The sequence below is a fragment of the Salvelinus alpinus genome, chromosome 35, assembly GCF_045679555.1.
Source record: "Salvelinus alpinus chromosome 35, SLU_Salpinus.1, whole genome shotgun sequence".
Classification (NCBI taxonomy): Eukaryota; Metazoa; Chordata; class Actinopteri; order Salmoniformes; family Salmonidae; genus Salvelinus; species Salvelinus alpinus.
Window position 1 is genome coordinate 1086353 of NC_092120.1, and position 21847 is coordinate 1108199.

The 21847-nt window shown below is 42.7% G+C and overlaps 1 protein-coding gene across 3 annotated transcripts; it reads left to right on the top strand.

Annotated features, from left to right (window-relative positions):
* Nucleotides 1-1412: 1412 nt before the first annotated feature.
* Nucleotides 1413-21811, top strand: LOC139564218 (B-cell lymphoma 3 protein homolog). Of its 3 annotated transcripts, none has more exons than XM_071383551.1 (9): nucleotides 1413-2332; nucleotides 2818-2977; nucleotides 13789-13897; nucleotides 17783-17984; nucleotides 18548-18636; nucleotides 18825-18902; nucleotides 19151-19318; nucleotides 20680-20782; nucleotides 20868-21811. In XM_071383551.1, the coding sequence occupies exons 1-9, from the start codon at nucleotides 1681-1683 to the stop codon at nucleotides 21389-21391; spliced, it is 2085 nt and encodes a 694-aa protein (XP_071239652.1). In that variant the 5' UTR covers nucleotides 1413-1680; the 3' UTR covers nucleotides 21392-21811. The 3 variants fall into 3 exon arrangements, with proteins under 3 accessions (XP_071239652.1, XP_071239651.1, XP_071239653.1); XM_071383550.1 differs by having other exon boundaries at nucleotides 18822-18902; nucleotides 20868-21529; XM_071383552.1 differs by having other exon boundaries at nucleotides 1542-2008; nucleotides 18822-18902; nucleotides 20868-21529.
* The last annotated feature ends 36 nt before the right edge of the window (nucleotides 21812-21847 follow it).

A 21847-nucleotide genomic window follows, 5' to 3' on the forward strand; every position in this document is an offset into this window, starting at 1 on the left:
GTTTGGGAATGTTTTAATCGTTGCTGTGGGTATTACGTCGCCGATGCACTTTCTAATGAACTCGCTCACCGAATCAGCGTATTCGTCAATGTTGTTGTTGGACGCAATGCGGAACATATCCCAACCCACGTGATCGAAGCAGTCTTGAAGCGTGGAATCAGATTGGTTGGACCAGCGTTGAACAGACCTGAGCGCTGGAGCTTCTTGTTTTAGTTTCTGTTTGTAGGCTGGAAGCAACAAAATGGAGTCGTGGTCAGCTTTTCCGAAAGGAGGGCGGGGGAGGGCCTTATATGCGTCGCGGAAGTTAGAATAACAATGATCCAGGGTTTTACCAGCCCTGGTAGCACAATCGATATGCTGATAGAATTTAGGGAGTTTTGTTTTCAGATTAGCCTTAGCCACAGATTTCCCCCTGTCTGACCCGGGATTCGAACTGGCAAACCTCCAGGTGGCTCACCGCCCAGAAGGTTATTTTCTCCAGTCAATGCTCCATCCAGTTACTGCTACAGGATATGAGTTTATCCCCAATAGGCCTATCAACTATGGGGAGATCCCGCTGAATTGGTAAACCTTGGGAAACTAGTGGAATGACACTGACAACACCATATGATCAACCGATTAGATCACAGGTGTCAAACTCATTCCATGGAGGGCTGAGTGTTTTCTCTCCTCTATTGTACTTGATTGATGAATCAAGGTCACTATTTAGTAAGGAACTCCCAACACCTGGTTGTCTATTGCTTAATTGAAAGTAAAAAAACTGCAGACACTAAACCCTCCATGAAATGAGTTTGAAACCCCTGGATTAGATCACATGCAAACCTTTTTTTCCTCACAACTTCCTGGTGCCAAATGCGCTCTATGCAGAATTCGAGGATTGCGTGTCATTTTGCCATCTCTAGCAGCGTTTGTGCTAGTCCTAAATTCAAATCAGAAAAAAAACATTTGGCATCGTTGACATACTAGATTAATCCATAGCCTAAACCGGGGTAAAACAGGAATTCTAACATTAAGTGAATTAAATCAATCATATATGCCTTAATTAACATTGAACACTTCAGTTACGTAGGCTACACTAAACCTTTAATATCTTAAAGGTGTTAGTTTAAAAAAGTAGACCGTCAGAGCGCACTGTTTCAGTTTGCAAACAGGAAGGTAAAGAGTTAATTCTTATACGAAAGGGAAAGCCCCAGTTTCGCGGATTTGGTTATGTGAATGAGAGAGAGAGAGACAGAGTTTACGGACTATTTGATTCGTTGCTATAAAAGAAGGAACATAATAGCCTATTGATTTTCTTCAATTGCCTACTACCTGCAGTTATATTGCAGGTGTGTTACCGTCAGTTAGGTTATTCAAAAGTCTTATTTATCATTCTGAACATTTACTACAAGTCAGTTGTGTGATTTAATTAATTTAAGAAACTTAAATTAGTATCAGTTTACACTAATTTTCTCAAAAGGAACATTTATGGATTTGGAGAATAGCCTCGAGCCATTCTTGTATTGGCATGGCAAATTACATTATTAAACTCCCAATGCAAAACAACATTTGCATATTTTCGTGGAGAAGGAGACTGTGCCTAGGCTATAGAAAACATACATTGAATTGACATTTGAACCACTGCTATGTTTTGAGACGACAAACACCCGAGGCTGATTCCAGGATACTTGATTCGTGTTCATGCCGAGGACCATGACCATGAACGGTCACCAGACTCAAACCACAGCGCCGCTGGATCTGAGCACCACAACGAGGGAGCGTGGGAGCGGCGCCGATAGGACTCCCACCAGCAAAGGTCGCTCCGTCAGTGTAAGAATGCAGTATCCCGCTGCCCCCCTCACCGAGGGTGACTGTTCAAACGGAAATCCCAGCCACACAGTGGAGCCGCTGGAGCATCGTTGTGGAGTATCGTTGATAAAACCTCCTGTGAAAACGGGAAACCCGGCTTTTCTGGAGAAAAAACACTCCCCAGCTGCAACTTCTCACACGCCATTCACTCCGAACCCTGGTGAGAGCAGCACAACAGACACACGAACACAGAACATATCTTCCTCGTGGCTTCCTTTTAGGAAACGTCCATTTCCTTCTGAATGGGAGACGCCGGAACAGTCACGTACCCCACCCGGGAGAGAGGAGCGCTTATCCCCCTACAAAAACAAAGACTTGTGCTGCAGACCGAGTCCTCCAAATATTTTATTAAAGAGCTACGACGATGAGAGCATTGGTACCCTGGCATCGGTCTCACACAGACAATTGTCCGCCGCCAGCGGTTTTGACAATGAACACCAAAGCATCGATCCGGTTCGTTCAATGCAAGCACCCCGTCCTTACTGTAAGTTAGTCGCCCTGGCAAAAGACAAGTGAAAAAATATTAAAATGAAAGTGTACAGGCCATTACATTAGTATTCAAAGTTTATCCTATCGCATTTTCAGAGTTTTTTTTCTCCTAATAGAGCAAAACAAAATGCGTAATCACATCAGACAGTCTGTATTAATAACTGTATTAATTTGACTATAATCAACGTTATTGGTTTGAAAGAGAATATACTTCTGAAGTTAGTGGTCATTTGCCTTTGAGTCAGAAACGGATTCTCTCTGTGGAATGTTCCTTCATAGAACGTGTGTGTGTCATTGTGCAGTGATGGTTAGTCCTGCTTTTGAACCCCAGTCATTGAGAAACTGTTTTGCCAGACCTTCCAGCGATAAATGATTAAAAACTTGCAAAACATGTCAATGGGTCACCTGTAATTTCCTTATTTCATGGCATTGTACCAAACATCTCTCTCTATCTGCCCCCTCCCTCCCTCTGTCACCCAGATCCCTATCCAGGGTACCCATTCTACTCCTGGCCCAGCAGGTCACCGCTGGTTGTGAACGTGCCTGTCTCTCACCTCCAGTCCTCTCTTTACCCGGGACACACCGAACACCTGCTGGCAGATGTTGCCCTGGCGACGCGCCAAGACAACGATGGCGACACGTATGTTTGTTTTTGAAAACCCTACATGCATTGAACTTCAGTTAGTCTCATGTAGCAGATGGGGCCTAGAGTAGTACTGTTGCCCTATGAGGGTTCCTTACTAACCCTGACTTCCTGCTAGGAGCTATGGACTGGGTTGAGTTCAGTAAGTCATTTTTGTTTTCCATTTCAATTCTTTTTTTTACATATGACCCTGATAAGTTAGGTATGTGTTGGAGGGAGAGGAGATGTCACACAGTCTTGTTTGTTTGTTTTGGTCTATGATTCACCTGGCTGTGAGGGGTGTTGGTGGTGAGAGAGGAGTGTGCTGTGTGTACCCTTACCCCACCCCACCACATTCTTTACCTTCGTTTCACTTCCTGTCTCTGTAATGATTAATGGAGTCAATTCTCTGCTCTGCTGCTCAGTGACAGTGTCACTGGGTGAGGGGGATTCTGGGATGGAACTTGACCTCTGTGATCTGTACTGTGTGTGAGTGTGTGTGTGTCATGTTCTGTGTCTGTTTGCATTGTTTGTGTGAGTCTTCATATGAGACACAGGCTTGCCTCTGGGAGGCTGGGATGACTATTAGAGTAAGGTGACCAGATAACATCACACAACAAAAAATTACTAAGAAAGAAGATTAAAATATCCCATGGAATTTTTATTTTTAGTAAAAATATAATTTTTTATTTATATCCCTTTTTCTCCCCAATTGGTAGTTACAGTCCTGCCCCATCGCTGCTACTCCCGTACGGATTCGGGAGAGGCAAAGGTCAGAGTTGCTTTTCTTTCTGGGGGATAATCAGGGACATTTCCAATACTAGCCGGGGACAGGCCACCAAAATCGGGGACTGTCCCCGGGAAATCGGGGACGTCTGGTCACCTTATGTTAGAGGTTAAGGAGTGGGTGGGGTACATTCAATCACATGTTAATACCAACCTCACGCACCGATGCCCTCTCCGACCTTCAACACCTGAGCACTCACCCGTTCACTGACAGAAATGCGAGGACGATACAAAAACACTCATGTGACTGAAATCATAAGTCCATCCAAGAATGGCATTGCAAAGTCATGTTCCTGTAGTTTAAGTGCTGTGTGTCACTCATTTGCATCCCATCACAACAAACACATGATCGAGAAAGTGCAGACCTGGCTGTGGGTTTCGAGACACAGCAGTTCCGCTTGGGATGATTTCATGTGATATAGAGCCCAGGGACCAGCACTGAAATCAATCAGGAAGAAAACACCTTGCCATTTGATCACAAGATGTTTAAGAAAATGTATCCGTATAAAAGTTCATTTGCATTTCAATGCTCGTTTTTTTTTGTGGCTTTAAAAAATATATACATCTTTAAAATATAAATTTTTAAAAAATCAAACAGGACCTAGGCGGTTGTGCTGGGGCTTTTGGGTGCTGTTCTCATGTTTGGGTGTTATTCTTATGAAGTCAAACTACTTGATGAAGTGGTAGACTGTAAAGAAGTACATTTCCCTGGCTGGTACCAACTTGTATTGTGGTCTGTCTGATGAAAAGTTAGATTTCAGCAGAAAGACAGTGCTGCTTCTCAGCCCCCCACCATCCCCAAGTGTGTCTGTGTATGTGCGTGCTTACGTCAATGGGGTGTTAATCCTCAGTTCTCATCGCCTCTGAGCCCCTCAGTTTCGGGAAAACCTCTGAGCGTGCGCCTCTCAATGTGTGACTGCGGTTTTCTCAGGTCTTTCTGTATCTCTCTGTTTTCATTTCTCTGTGTTTTTAAATGAATGAGCTCAAAAACCCAAACATCCGCTCCTCACTTCCTCATTTACCGCTTTTTCTCTCTCTCCCTCCCTCTCTGGGTCTTTATTTCTCTCGCTTTTTCTTTTGATCTTCCCTGCTTATCTCTCATTAACATTCTCTCACCCCTCTGTCACACGCTCCCCTGTTTCTCTCACCCCTGTCTCATTCTCCCTTGTTCATTGTCCTTCTAGCTGCTTGAATGAGAGACAGCTGTGCAGTAACATGGGGACAGTACACAATGTATTTGTGATGGGTATTGTCATGCTTATATAATACAGGTGGGGATGAAGTTTGTTCAGCAGTATATTGCAAACCACATGTATAGTACCCAACAACTTTGGCTCACCGCTATGCTTGGCCAGGGATATGCATCCAATCTATGCAGACATGTAGGTAGGGGAGGGGTCAATAAACTGGAGGAAGTAGCTATAGTGCTGCCATGGCAAAAATCAAATCAAACTTTATTTATATAGCACATTTCTTAGAGGTACATTTGCATTTCAAAGTGCTTAACAAATAAAATGGTAAAACAATAATAAAATAAGTGGACATGAGACTAATTGATTAAAATAAATATAGAATGGTATACCTTTTTTTATTTTTTTATTGTATGACTAAAAGAGACTTAAAACCTCTACCGACCCCCCCCTCCCGGATCCGGGATCATCCTCATCAAAAAAGCTGACTAGCATAGCCTAGCCTAGCGCCACAGGGATATCATATAATATAATTTCATGAAATCACAAGTCCAATACAGCAAATGAAAGATAAACATCTTGTGAATCCAGCCAACATTTCCGATTTTTAAAATGTTTTACAGCGAAAACACAATATATATTTATGTTAGCTCACCACAATATCCAAAAACACACTGCCATTTTTTCACCGCAAACATAGCTTTCACAAAACCCACAAATAGAGATAAAATTAATCACTAACCTTTGAACAACTTCATCAGATGACAGTCTTATAACATCATGTTATACAATACATTTATGTTTTGTTTGAAAATGTGCATATTTATAGGTATAAATCGTAGTTTTACATTGCAGCCATCGTCACAAATAGCACCAAAACAGCCAGAATAATTACAGAGAGCAACGTGAAATACATAAATACTCATCATAAAACATTTATGAAAAATACATGTTGTACAGCAAATGAAAGATAAACATCTTGTGAATCCAGCCTACAAATCCTGGTTTTACATTGTGAATACGGCGCCAAAATGCACCAAATTGTCCGGAGAAATTTTGGACAGTCACGTAATCTAACCAAAAAACTCATCATAAACTTTGCTAAAAAATACATGTTGTACAGCAAATGAAAGATACACTGGTTCTTAATGCAACCGCTGTGTTAGATTTAAAAAAACAACAACTTTAGTACAAAGTACAGCATGCAATAATCTGAGACAGCGCCCAGCCATTCTCCGCCATGTTGGAGCCAACATATTCCACAAAAATACGAAATAACATCATAAATATTCTCTTACCTTTGATGATCTTCCATCAGAATGTAGTGCAAGGAGTCGTAGTTGTTTTGTTTTAGAATGTCCATTTCTTCTGTCGAATTAGCAACTTTGGCTAGCATGGTGGAGCACACATGTCCATGAACTCTTGGCGCATGGAACGAAAAATTCCAAAAGTCACAATAAACGTCGAATAAACTGGTCAAACTCAGTTGAAAATCCATCTTTATGATGTTTTTCTCATATGTATCAATAACGTCCAAGACGGAGCATTTCGTTGTGTCTACCTAACGCATTTCAGAAAAGAATATGGTGCTCTCTAGTGCGCAGCAAAATACTGCCAATATGGCGGACCTGTCACTCCAAAAGCTCTCATTCGGTCTCACATCAAGCTAGACACCTCATTCAACATTCTACTGCCTGTTGACATCTAGTGGAAGGCGTATGAAGTGCATACAGATCCATAAATATAAGGCAATTGAATAGGCAAGGCCTTACACAGACACCCATTTTCAGAATTTTCACTTCCTGTTTGGAAGTTTGCTGCCAAATGAGTTCTGTTTTACTCACAGATATAATTCAAACAGTTTTAGAAACTTCAGAGTGTTTTCTATCCAATAGTAATAATAATATGCATATCGTATGATCTAGAACAGAGTACGAGGCCGTTTAATTTGGGCACGATTTTTTCCCAAAGTGAAAACAGCGCCCCCTATTAAGAAGTTAACCTTTTTAGCCTTGCTTTTACTTATGTCTTAAGATTTTTCTTTAAAATGTCTCCAGTTTCTGAGGCCTGCCCTCAGATCCTCCGGCAGTCTGTTCCAAAGGCCAGGACCAAACGTTTTGGTTTTGACCTTTGGAACAACTAAAAGACCAGTGCTTTAAAGATCAATCAAAAAACATATCTAAAATGAACAGGCAACCATAAAGGCTATGTCAGGCTCCAGTCTCAGGGTGTCTCATGTGGCTCAGTTGGTAGAGCTTGGTGCTTGTAATGTCAGAGTTGGTTCAATTCCCACTGGGGTCCAGTTTGCAAAAAGTAAGAAATGGATGCATTCTGGCTGCCAACACCTGCTAATGATTTAAATCCTTTTTTGAAAAGGACTAAAATGGTTTCTGAAAAGGATGTGTTGTAAGTTGGACTGTGGTGTGTTTCTGGTTCCCTTTTGTTTAATACACCTGTCTTAAAGTCATCGCTCTCTCAGGTGGTCTGATGGCCACAGCAACCCGCATTCCCTCACCTCCCCCCAAACAGGATACCGCATGTATGCCACTGCCAGTCTCTGTCACTCAGTGTGTGTTTGAGTGCGGCCCAGCGCTCCTGCGTCAGTGTGCTTTGGGTTATCTGGGGCTGTGGTCTGCTCCACTTCCAGGAACAGGAGAGCGCACAGTTTCATCTTGAGAGAAAGAGAGAGAGAGAGGGGGGAACCTTGTTCAAGTGTGTGATAATCTCACCATTGCACTGAATGGAGACACCTGTTACTAGGTCAGTTAGGTGTTTGATAGCTTTTTGAGGAATGTTAGGAGAGGCACCTCGCAAATACTCATCTTTTTAATCAGAACTGTTGCCATCCTCATTGTGCTGCAATAATGCATGTTTGTCGTCTACTCACATACTCCACAAATACATGTTTACTACGTGACGAAAAGACTGCTGCATATTCATTAATTCTGCTTCCTCACTGCATGGGAGAACCTAGTCAGTTGTTTTTTGATGGATTACCTATTATCACTGTAATCACTTGAGTGCTAATGTTGATCTGGTGGGTTTTTTAGGTAAATGAAGACGGTAATGAAGTGCCTCTACTGTGAGCTCCAGAAGGACTTAGCTCTAGGCTATTTGCGCAAGGGATAAGTAGTAATCAGGTACGCTTATTTTATGATGTTTTTACCGGATCAGAGCATGACATTTTTTCCCCCTTTCATGCTGAGTGGTTATCGAAGAGTGCTGAAAATATTTTTCAAATAGGCTAAGTTGAGGATGACCTTGACATTCTCAATGGATGTAAAAACAGACTTAGTTTACTCACTGTTTGAGGTGAAGAAAAAATTACTTTCAGAAGTTCTACTGTGGTGGTGAGGTAAGACAATCAGAAATACTATCAGATCCCCAAATGGGCACATTTATAGGCCTACATTTGCACGCAGACCAGGTAGCCTAGGCCTACTTGTATGTATAATCAGGTGCTCGTCCTTACCCAATATTGACAGAAGCGCTACAAATTACAATGAGTAAATTGACAACTCCTAAATGGAATGAAATAAACCAAAACATGTTCCTCAGAAGTGTAGCCTAGGTTGTGCGTTCCTCAAACAACGTGTCCACTCTGACAATGAGAATGGTAAAAGACTGTAGTAATAATATATTGAATGCATTGAACAAAAATTACCATAAAACATTGTAGACTAGAAATTAGGGAAATAAAGGTGATACTAATGAGCAATCCCCGCGGCCTCCGGAATGGATTAGTCCACTGAGACAGATGTGAATCCGACAAGTTTCTTTTGCCATAATTTTTATTTTATATTGCTCAACTAAAAAAATGTTGGTCGACCAACAGCCTATCGACCAAACAATCAACAAGTCGACTAAATGGGGTCAGCCCTACAACAGATACACTTGTGAACGTGGTCAGGGGCATTTGTACGGTGTGTGGTGATGGGTGGTTCTCACTTACCGGAAAGGGGAGCTTTGAGGAAAGAACCGACATACACGGCCAAACACAAGTTCTGCTTTTCACACTGATCAGACGGCTGAGTGGCTTCACTGTGCTGTATGGCCGTTAGTCAGGTCAGATTGAGAGAGAGGAGCATCAACACTGTCACACGTTTTATTGTTATGAGACTGTCTTGTGGTCATCTTCAGTTGCACCAGTCACCACCATGCCGGTTAGAACTACACTTGTATGGAGATGGGTTTCAATTACAAAGACAAACTGTCATCCCTATTGTGTCTGTGAAAGATTTGTTTACTCAAGTTGAATAAGAAATGAGGAAAACATGGTTGTATTGGCTATGGTTTGTTGACATGTTTTGGTCTGTGTTACACTAGCTACACGGATGAGATGGCTGGTTGTGATTGGTTAGAACTGCCTTCTGCATTGACATCAGTCAAACACCCACCTCCAAACCTCAGGCTCTGTATAATGTTACCACATATCTCCACACCTGTGCTATGCATTGTACGTGTTTTGTTGTGATTGTTTTGTGAAAGATGCATCCATCCAGCCACTCTGTGTGTGTGAATATGAAGGTCTACGGTGACACAGGTTGATCAGAGATGAATCATGTCACAATGATCAGTCTGTATTAGTAATATACTGCCCTGTATAACACAATATACTCCTAATGCATAATGTTAGGTTGAATTACTCATAAGTGCAGGTAGGCACGCACCTGTCTTCAAGAGAGGCAGTTCTGAGATCCACCCAAGGCCGTATGCTGATAAGTGTTCTGTTAGGACTTGCCTTAATCAAGCTCAGAAAGAATGTAATATTTCAGCTTGGCACCCAAATATTACTTTAGCTGTCAAGTCCATCTCTCTCTGCCTGGCAAAACAGAGCTAAGCTGTATGACCTCTCCCTATCTCTCACACGAGCCCTCCAACATAAGTTGTGAATTCTTTTTAATAAAAAAAAAACCTGTTTAATTTGTTGATGCTAAGGGCATTGTTGGCTCAAGCTATGGACTAGTACTACAATTTCTACTGAACAAAAATACAAACGCAACATGCAACAATTTCAAATATTTTACCGAGTTACAGTTCATATAAGGAAATCGGTCAATTGAAATAAATGTATTAGGCCCTAATCTATGAATTTCACATGACTGGGAATACAGATACGCATTTGTTGGTCACAGATACCTTAAAGGTAGAAGCGTGGATCAGAAAACCAGTCAGTATCTGGTGTGACTACGATTTGCCTCGTGCAGCGCAACACATCTCCTTCAGAGTTGATCAGGCTGTTGATTGTGGCCTGTGGAATGTTGTTCCACTCCTCTTCAATGTCTGTGCGAAGTTGCTGGATATTGGCGAGAACTGGGACACAATTTTATTTTTTATTTTACCTTTATTTAACCAGGTAGGCTAGTTGAGGACAAGTTCTCATTTACAACTGTGACCTGGCCAAGATAAAGCAAGGCAGTGCAACACAAACAACAGCACCGAGTTACACATGGAATAAACAAACAGTCAATAATACAATAGAAAAAGTATATATACAGTGTGTGCAAATGAGGTAGGATAAGGGAGGTAAGGCAATAAATAGGCCATAGTGGTGAAATAATTATAATATAGCAATTAAACACTGGAGTGATAGATGCACAGAAGATGAGTGTGCAAGTAGAGATACTCGGGTGCAAAGGAGTAAAAATAAATAACAGTATGGGGATGAGGTAGTTGGATGAGCTATTTACAGATGGGCTATGTACAGGTGCAGTGATCTGTGAGCTGCTCTGACAGCTGGTGCTTAAAGTTAGTGAGGGAGATATGAGTCTCCAGCTTCAGTGATTTTTTTTTTGCAGTTCGTTCCAGTCATTGGCAGCAGAGAACTGGAAGGAGAGGCGGCCAAAGGAGGAATTGGCTTTGGGGGTGACCAGTAAAATATACCTGCTGGAGCGCGTGCTACGGGTGGGTGCTGCTATGGTGACCAGTGAGCTGAGATTTACCTAGCAAAGACTTATAGATGACCTGGAGCCAGTGGGTTTAGCGACGAATTTGAAGGAGAGCCAAGGAGAGCATACAGATCGCAGTGGTGGGTAGTATATGGGGCTTTGGTGACAAAACAGACGATGTCGTACACATCGATCCAGAGCATCCCAAACATGCTCTATGGGTGACATGTCTAGTGAGAATGCAGGCCATGGAAGAACTGGGACATTTTTAGCTTCCAGGAATTGTGTACAGATCTTTGCGACATGGGGCATTATCATGCTGAAACATGAGGTGATGGCGGCGGATAAATGGCACGACAATGGGACTCAGTATCATGTCACGGTATCTCTGATTATTCAACTTTTCATTGATAAAATTCAATTGTGTTTGTTGTCCGTAGCTTATGCCTGCCCATACCGGGGAGGCAGATAGCATAGTGGTTAGAGCGTTGGACTAGTAACCGAAAGGTTGCAAGATTGAATCCCCGAGCTGACAAGGTAAAAATCTGTCATTCTGCTCCTGAACAAGGCAGTTAACCTACTGTTCCTAGGCCGTCATTGTAAGTACGAATTTGTTCTTAACTGACTTGCCTAGTTAAATAAAGGTTAATAAAAAAAATACCATAACCCCACCGTCACTCCATTTACAACATTGACATCAGCAAACCACTCGTCCACACAACACCATACACGTTATGAGGTTGGTTGGACATACTACCAAATTACGTTGGTGGCTTATGGTAGAGAAATGAACATTCAATTCTCTGGCAAAAGCTCTGGTGAACATTCCTGCAGTCAGCATACCAGTTGCATGCTCCCGTGGCACCCGTGGCACTGTGCCACACCCGTGGCACTGTGTTGTGACAAAACTGCACATTTTAGTCGCCTTTTATTGTCCCAAGCAAAAGGTGCCCATATCAAATTTTATTTGTCACATGCGCCAACTACAACAGGTGTAGACCTTACCGTGAAATGCTTACTTACAAGCCCATAACCAACAGTACAGTTCAAGAAATAGAGTTAAGAAAATATTTACTAAGGTAAAAATAAAAAGTTACACAGTTGAATTACATAACAATAACGAGGCTATATACAGGAGGCACCGGTACTGAGTAAATATGTAGGGGTAGCAGCAGTGTAAAAACAAATGGGGGGGGGCGGTGTCAATGTTAATAGTTCGGGTGGCCATTTGATAAATTGTTCAGCAGTCTTATAGCTTGGGGGTAGAAGCTGTTAAGGAGCCTTTTGGACATAGACTTGGCGCTCCGGTACCGCTTGCCATGCAGTAGCAGAGAGAACAGTCTATGACTAGGGTGACTGGAGTCTTTGACAATTTTTTGGGCCTTTCTCTGACACCGCCTGGTATATAGGTCCTGGATGGCAGGAAGCTTGGCCCAAGTGATGTATTGAGCCGTACGCACTACCCTATGTAGCGCCTTACGGTCAGATACTGATCATCCTGTTTAATCAATCCCACACTTGTCACGTGGATGGATTATCTTGGCAAAGAAGAAATACCCACTGACAGGGATGTAAACATGTGTAAAGAATTTGAGAAATAAGATTTTGGAACATTTCTTGGATCTTTAATTTCAGCTCATGGAACTTTACATGTTGTGTTTATATTTTTGTTCAGTGTAGTTATGTGGAGGAATGTATGACATAACTCACAACTCTTTGAAAGAGGATGACAAATGTTTTGTCTCAGGACATAACATTTGTATTGTGTAGGCTTGCAGCACGTACCATTTGTGACCAGTGTTTAAAAAGCCAACAAGGTAGATGCTGGAGATTTAAAAAGGTTTTCTGCTAAATTTGTTTTGTATTAGAGCTGTCAGAGTTGTCTTTGAGCAATGCATGAAAGATGGTCTCTGTGTGTAGGCCTACCTATTTTCTTTATCTTCCATTTCCTCTTTGCAGTATGCAAATATGTTGTTACTCATCTCCTCAGACTGTCTTTAGTTGTATGTGCAGTAGGTAGACATGCCAAACACCAATATGTTCTTTAGTCTGTTGTAACTCTGTTTAATGGACAACAGATCAGGAAGTAGACAAAAGTACATTACCGTAAATTTGTGCTAACCCAAATTCTCAGTGAAGGTACTTTTAAATCATTCTCTCAAAATGTCCCTACCCAATTTCCTGTCATAACCTTTTTTCTCTTGTTCTGCATTTACGATTGATATTCATTGGAGGAAGCTGAAAGACATGAAAACACACAGAAAGCCCCTAATAGAGACCGTAGTTCTAATGGTTTAATGGTGATTATCTTCCCCAATACAGAGGGCTGTGCCATTGTCACACAACAGGAAATTACACCAAACCAAACGAGTTTACTGAAATTAGCTTCTGATAATATATTTTTTCAAGAACTCCTGTCATTCTTCCTTATTCCTATGTTTGACCTCTGTTCTTTCACTTTACATACCATATAAATAGCAGTTTCCTAGTCACCTTGATCAGTTTAACAGGCTTTGTAATGAGTCACCCACCACACTGCTCTCCTCTCAGCCTAACTGTCAGTTGTGGAGAATCAGGTCATAGGTCAAGTGAAGTTGGCCAATACTCGGTCATTCAGTAATATATAGGTTATGGGTTAGCCTGAATTTGTCAAAACATATTGTAGGCTTGTGTAAACTTTCTACTGCAATTGTGTAACGGTTTTACACACAGCCAGCCAGCCATCACATGCCAGTTAGTGTGTCAGTCAGTTTGTAGTCCGTAGGATTTCTCTGGCTTAAAGGTTAGTCAGGGGGTTTCTGTGTCAGGACATATCAGCAGCCACTTTACAATCATGCTGGAGTTGTGTTAAAAGAATGTGTGTCAATTTATTTTGTGCATTTATTGGTTTAAATATCAGAATTTGTGTGTGGAAGAATGTTTTATTTTTTTGTGTAGTTTTGACTTGGGGGTGTGTGTGTTACAGGGCTCTTCACATAGCAGTGGTGCAGGGGCAGGACGCTCAGATCCAAAGAATGATCCTTCTCCTGGGACTGGTTCACACAGACCTGGACATCTACAACAACCTGAGACAGGTGAGATACATGCACGAGCACACACAGCTGTGTTTTCAGAAATGTCAGGAGTTTTTGGAGTGTAAAAATCATATTTTCCCTAACCCCAAAACTCTTAAGCTTAAAAGAGCATTTGTTTTCCTACCTTTTCAGGACATTACAGTGAAATGTTAGGACATTGGGGTCCTGATAATATAGGAAAACATGTACGCACACACACACCTGCCACTCACTGCAGACTTCAGAGCACAATAAGGAAAGGTGTGAAAGAGGAAGTCCTTGATTTCCTCCTCGCCCAGCTTCTTTACCGTACACAGACACCTCTCGGCTGCCGGTTATCAGAAGAAATGTACAGTTTCTGGTTACCTGTGCATAACGCAGGCCGAAGTCACACGCGCAAGCCTATTGCTTGGAAGGATGTGCTATGATTGGTATCCTTTGTTCAGGGCTGTGTGTTCTGAAGGGATGTTGATTTGTGGTCTGTTCTCTTTTCTGTTGGGTTCCATCTTCTGCACCTTTCCCAGTCCATCAATGCCCCATGGCCTTTTCCCATCACTTTCAAATGAGTCCTCTTCCTCCCTCCAGCGTGCCACCACGCCCTGTCAATGCCACATTCCCTCTGCAGCTGTTAGTCTGCCTAATCACCCCAGAGAAGTCACCCTGAACCCTTCATACACACAGAACTGGGGTTTCAGACAACACATTCCTCACTTACCAGAAATAATGTCGGTACCATTTGTTGTGTGTTCTCACCATTGAGGTGAGACTGAGGCATTTACAGTGATATCCTGTCTGTAGTGCATAGTCTAGCAGACAGGCTCTATACGTTCGTGCCATGTGAGGAGCCAGGGGGAGATTTCAGTCCAGGCTGAGACAGATGCTCGCCACGATGTGACTACCAGATAGGGTCGTTTGTTATCTAGCACAGACCTCTTGCCAAGCCTGAGAACCCATTTTCTAATTGTTTATTAGATTTGGCAGTGATAATTACAAAGTAAATGACTATATAGGATAGTCTGTAATCCCAAGTAAAAATCTTAAACACACTCCACAATACTTTTACATAAAGCCTGCCAAGCTCTTTTGACAATGCCAGATAATCATACTATGTCAGCAAAAAAACTACTTTCTCTAGCAGTTCAATATGTGTTGTGCAGTCCAAACAATACTTCAGTGGTCACTTTAATTAAACGGTTCGACAGAGTTAATATCAGTACTGAGTTGCATGTGCACATTGTGCGACTACCAGATCAGCTGCAGCACTGGTGCTATGAAACAGCTGTTTGATACTCCCACACTGTCACTACTACTAACATCTACTAGCTGGTGCACTTCCCAATTCTCTCTGGCCAATGCTACTCCCATGTTAGGTTATTCAAGTTCCCTGGAAACTGTTCAGATATTGCAAATTAATGACCATGTACTTAACGCTACTGTTGCCACTTTGTACATTATGTTTTATCTGTCTGTGTGGGTGTGCTTGTGGCATGCAGTGTATTGTGTGAGGCTTCTACAGTGCATGTGTATGTGCACTTAGTATCCTCATTCTGAGAAGTCACATGATCCCCCCCCGACCCCCCCCGCTCTGCGCTGTTTCTCAACATACGTTGTTGCTGAGGTTGAGGGTAGAATCAGGGACTTTCCCTTTCTGCGCTATTCTCCATCTCTCTCTCTGATTGTATCTCAGTACATTGTGAGTTGACCCCTCCTGTAACTGCATAAATTATAGAAACTTGTAAAGAACTAGTAAAATGAGCTCTTCCATGGTATGGTAAGGGACTTTGTTAGTCTTTCCTGGGAAGTTTCACAACTAGAACATTAACAGGAAGTACACCCTATGCACACCTTTAATTTAATTGTTTTTACCTCCTTCTCCTCCCCCTGTTCTTTGTATCCTTATCTTTGTCTGGCACACAACCACCCGTTCAAGGCTTTTCCTCATACCTAGAACTCTCCCCTCCACTCCTCTGTTCTTCTGGTTTATCCACTCATTTCATTGGAATGTAACTCTGTGGATACACAGCCAGCAGGGGAGAGGGAAGGGATTTTCCCTCTTATTCCGTCTTTCCCCTTGCCTATACTGCTTCCAGCTATTCCTCTCCCTGGCTTTCTTACCCTATACTCCCCCTTCTCTCCCTCCCCACTCTCTGCCCCTCTTATCAGTGCTGTTTTTGTTTGTCATTCTGGAATGGTTTACAGGAAGCTAGTACTAAACTCAATGAACTTTGGAGTGTTTTTGGACCATCATAAAAGCCTTTATTTGACCTGTGCCTTTGATTAAGTATTGTGACATGTTGCCGGTTACGTCCTTTACGGCTTCATGTTCAGGGACATTCTAGGAAGTACAAGATGACGGAGTCAGACTGTTGGTAGTTCATGGGAGGTCAAACACTAGGGTGTGTGTGATCAGTCATGAGTAACTGACGATTCAGGGAAATAGAAGTGTTTTCTCAGGAAGTGAAGGCCACTGGCATTGAGACATTGGAGGCATTTCACCAGTGTTTCCTCCCACCAGTGCTTTGGTATTTTACTGCTGTTCTTTACTGTAACATAGCGCCCCCCCCCCCCCCCCCCAACACACACACTGTAAATATGTGCTTTTCCTGAATCAAAAGTGAAACTAAATTATCATCCTGACCACTGAGATTGTTCAGTATGATTAATGATAGATTCCAGATCAAGTGACTTCCCTAAACCCTTTCTGCAGACCACTGACAAAGTTAACATTTATCAAATCAGGTTTTATGAATTAATTCATCATTGGCCATCTCTGGAAGATCCTGGATTGCTCAAGTGCTTTCAGTAAACCCGTCTAGGGATTTGAATCTGCAATCCCCTGCATAGTGGTATGTCTCTGGAATCACCTGGGTCGGGTCCCGGGCTTTCCTACACAACATGGTCTGTTCCTGACACCAAAACAGGTTTAACCTTATCATTGATCACATTCGACCTGGTTCGAAACAGCATTAGTTCTTTCAAATACTTTAGGTGCACCTAATTTTGAAACAAGAAAAAACATTTATGGGGCATCTTCATCTCCTAGCTGTTTTGTATTTTGGACTTTGATGGTGTGTTTACCATCCCGTGTGGTGTTCATCTTTGTCTGCCGATGTCTAATGCTGATAAAGCCAGAAAGCCCTCTGTGCCCTGACTGGGCGGCTCTGGTTTGTTTGGGGACGCATGCCCAACCTTATCTAGCCCATTGTTTATAAGCTCTTGTGACCTTCCCCCTGCAGAACAGGATGGAGATGAAATACCATTAACAGGAGTAATACACTATTCTTCCTCCGCTCTTTTTAAAGAAAAAATGGTTTACCTCATTTATAAACCGTGCGTATGTTCAAAATATACCCGCAAACATGCGTTCACGCAAAAGTTGGCATTTATAATTTATGACTCCGCAAACTTTAGACCATGTGTATGCACATTTTCTAGTGGTTGAAGTATTGCATTGCAAGCAGGCAAGTAGATTAGTATTTTGTGCAAATAGGGGATATGATGGACACGCTTATTCATAACAATAAACAAGTTGCAATCATTTGCCTTTAGTGAGAATCTATTTAATTTATCTTTACATTTTAAAATAATTAGAAATGGGCATCTAATTCCTGGGCTATTATTTTTCACTTCCATGATCATTGCATAAAAAATCCCTCACCTTTTCTGTGATGGTTTAATACTCACGAGGTAGCATAGGCCTACAAGGAGAAAGAGTAAAGGGGCACACAACCAGGAAACATGCGTGCGCCAAGTTTATAAATCTCAATATTTTTGTGCGTGTGCAGTCTTTTCATAAATAGTGACCGCAGATATTTAGTGTGAAATTTACAGTTGAGGCCCCTGGTTTTCAAATGTTCTTGTTTAATGATTGTCTAAAGATACATTTTCTATCTCCCTCTTTCTCAGACCCCTCTTCATCTGGCTGTGATTACCCATCAGGCCCACCTGGTGGGGGCGTTGCTGCGTGCGGGTGCTGACCCGCAGGCTCTGGACCGTAACGGTCAGACAACGGTCCACCTCTGCTGTGAACACGGCCAGCAGGCCTGCCTCTCTGTGGTCCTTTCCCACCCCTCCATCTTGACTTGCCTGGAGGTCAGGAACTATGAGGGTAAGTTACTACTGCTACTAAATTGGCCTCAATTCCGTTTCAATTGAGACAATTCAGGGGATTAATTTAAATAAAATTCATAAATTCCCCTTAGACTGTCAATTAGGTCACATTGGAATGTTATAGCAGAAACAGCCAGCTCCTTTGTGATAGTCATGCCAGACATGACTAAAACAATAGATCTAGGATGTATACTACTACCCTAAATAAAGCCAGTAACCCCCCCACAATGTTTACAACATTCATACATAATGTATAGGAATTCCCATATTCATGTGGGAATATTTCTGAGTTGCGACACAGATACTAACGTTATATGTAGCACACATTATCCCCCCTGTTTGACTCATGCTGTGGGTCCCATGGTGGTGGGTGTGTGAGGCAGAGAGGGGACTAGGGCATTTCCTGCTGTTGTGGTCTGTATGCCAGTGTGACAAGTCTGGGCACAGCCTGGTTTGCCTTGTACTCAAAACAGCAGAAAACCCCTAGAATACACATGGGCTCTGGAGCGTGTTCGCGTGTGATTCTCTCCCTAACTGCTTATCGTCCCCCCCTCTCTCCAGGCCTATCCCCTCTCCACCTAGCTGTACAGGGTGGACACAAGGAGCTGGTCAGAATGCTGCTGGATGCTGGGGCGGACATCAACGCTATGGTCAGTCACCTTCCTCCCCTACCTAACTCTCCATCTCTCCCCTTAATGCTGGGCCATTTCAAATGGGCTTTGAGTTATTCTGGCATACTGAACCTACTGCATCATCCAATTACTCAATACCAGGTAATACTCAGATTAATTCCTGTTCCACTTTACAGAGTGTCCCCATTTCTCCTCTCTCTAAGCAGGACATCAAGAGTGGCCACAGTCCTCTCATACACGCAGTAGAGAACCACAATATGGACATGGTGCACTTCCTCATAGAGGTAAGGCTACGTGTGTTGTATGTGACTCAGCTGTTCTAAGTCAGCTCATCTATATTTAAAATGGTCTGTAGATCCTCCCCTGTTCCCCTTTAGGTTTATCTTTCCTTTCTGGGAAGATGCTTTACAAGAAAAATGTTCAAAGTGATTCGGTTTAGTTACACATCGCCATCCAAGACTGACCGTGTTACTTATTTTTACATCTTCTCAACAATCTCCCGCTTCCTCTCTCCCTGCCCCCTCCTCATCAGAATGACTGTAATGTGAATGGCCAGTCGTACAGTGGGAACACGGCCCTGCACTGTGCCTGTGGGCGAGGCCAGGTAGACACAGCCAGGCTGCTACTGAAGAACAGAGCCGACAGCAGTGTGAAGAACTACCACAATGACACCCCCGCGATGGTGGCCAAGAACAAGAAGGTGAGGGAGGAGAAAATGAATGCACTGGATCTATGGCAGAGGATCTTTCTCTGTTTCACACCAATCAATAGCTTTATACATGGGTTAACCTCTATGGGATATGTGGGACGGTAGCGTCCCACCTGGCCAACATCGTGAAAATGCAGAGCGCCAAATTCAAATAAATTACTATAAAAATTTAACTTTCATGAAATCACACATTCAATATACCAAATTAAAGCTACACTTGTTGTGAATCCAGCCAACGTGTCAGATTTCAAAAATGCTTTACGGCGAAAGCAAACAATGCTATTATCTGAGGATAGCACCTCAGCTAACAATCACAGACCATCATATTTCAACACTCCCGGCTCGACACAAAACGCAGAGATAAAGATATAATTCATGCCTTACCTTTGACGAGCTTCTTCTGTTGGCACTCCAATATGTCCCATAAACATCACAAATGGTCCTTTTGTTCGATTAATTCCGCCGATAAACGTCCATTTATTTGGCGCGTTTGATTCAGAAAAACACCGGTTCCAACTTGCACAACGTGACTACAAAATATCTCAAAAGTTACCTGTAAGCTTAGTCCAAACATTTCAAACTACTTTAGGTATTTTTTAATGTAAATAATCGATATAATTGAAGACGGTATGATCTGTGTTCAATACCGGAGGAAAACAATGTGTAGCATGCTTTCTGGTCACACGCCTCTAACAAACAGTACACTTCACTGGAGCCTCATTCTGAACATGGCTACTTCTTAATTTCTCAAAGGAAAAACCTCAACCAATTTCTAAAGACTGTTGACATCCAGTGGAAGCGATAGGAACTGCAGGAAGGTCCCTTAGAAATCTGTATTCCCAATGAAAAACCATTGAAAAGAGTGACCTCCAAAAGAAAAAAATCTGAATGGTTTGTCCTCTGGGTTTTGCCTGCCAAATAAGTTCTGTTATAGTCACAGACAATTTCAAACAGTTTTAGAAACTTCAGAGTGTTTTCTATCCAATACTACTAATAATATGCATATATTAGCATCTGGGACTGAGTAGGAGACAGTTTACGCTGGGCACGCTTTTCATCCAAACGTGAAAATGCTGCCCCCTATCCTAGAGAAGTTAAATGGGTTAAATGAACGATAGTGTGGACATAGGACTGAACTAATCCTTGTGGGTGCTTCCCTCTAGTGGCTGTACCTAATAATGATTTTCTTGTCATCACAACAACAAACTGTACCAACAATAAAACACAAATAATCTAAGGAATGCGATCACTCAGTAGCAGGCCCCACAGATGCAGTGAACTCACTAGTTGTCATTGCAGCACTGTTAATGTGTGTCCTCAGGTAACCTAACCCTTTAGATCGCTGTCCTCAGGTAACAGATGTACTACGAGGGAAGGGCTCCAGAAACCAGCAGCCCAAAGCTCAGTGTGTACCAGCCTCACCACACAGGAGCACACCCCAGTCACAGAACAGAGGTAATGGTGAGACGAGCACGTATTTTGATGTGCATCATGCATTCGGGCACACAGTTAACTCATCACATCCCTCCTCTGTCCCCAGGTTCTCCATCTCCCAGCCTAGGCCTTTCACCATTGGCCACTCCTACAGCTTCGCCTCTTCACTGCAGCTCGTCCCATTCCCCCAGGGCACCTCCCACTCCCTCTCCTCACAGCCAATCAGCAGAGAGCCTGTCAGGCCGTCAGTCTCCAATGAAGATCCGGGAGAGCGAGCAGCTGCCGGTGAGGCTTGACTCTAACAGGATGACTGCAGTGGACATCAGCCTGGCCCAGAGAAGGTCCCACAGCTCAGTGACCCACAGCTACCCTCCAGCAATGCACCACCAGTCCCCCATCACTGATGCTCCTATAGGACATTTACTAGCCTACTACTCCCCTGGAGTCCAGAGACATCTTTATCCAGAGCCTCCCTTTATCCTCCTCCACACCAACATCCCTTACCCAGCCACTGTCTCTACTGCCTCCCAAATGACCCCTGGCCAATCCCGGCCCTCCAGCCAATGCAGTGACCAATCAGATGTCTCCATCATGAGTGTCAGCAGCAGCATGGGCAAAGGTAACAGTTGACAAAGAGGTGCGCTTTCAGTGTCCCTGCTGAGTTAGGTTCCACCACTGTTTGAGTTATTGGTTGGTGACTAGAAGGACTTGAGCTTGAAACAAGAAGATAGTTTGTTTACTACTGTTGGACTATAGAGCCTATGCCAGTATGATTATGTACCTCTAGATCTCAGCTGGATGTATTTGTCATGTGACTGCATTAGTCTCCTTACAAATCCATATGCAATGAAACCTACACTGGAAGAATGAACGTTATTGCAGTTTCCTGAATAGACTTAATTCAGAACTGTTATCACCGTGTGTGATGGGCTGTTTGGAAACTGGAGTTCTTGAATGCTGTCACCTTAATTGAAATTCATGATGCTTTTTCTTTTCTGGTTTACTTTGAATAATATGTATAATTGATAAATATTTTTCTACATGAAGTTATTTTCCTATGCACTGCTATTTCTTCTCATTCATAGC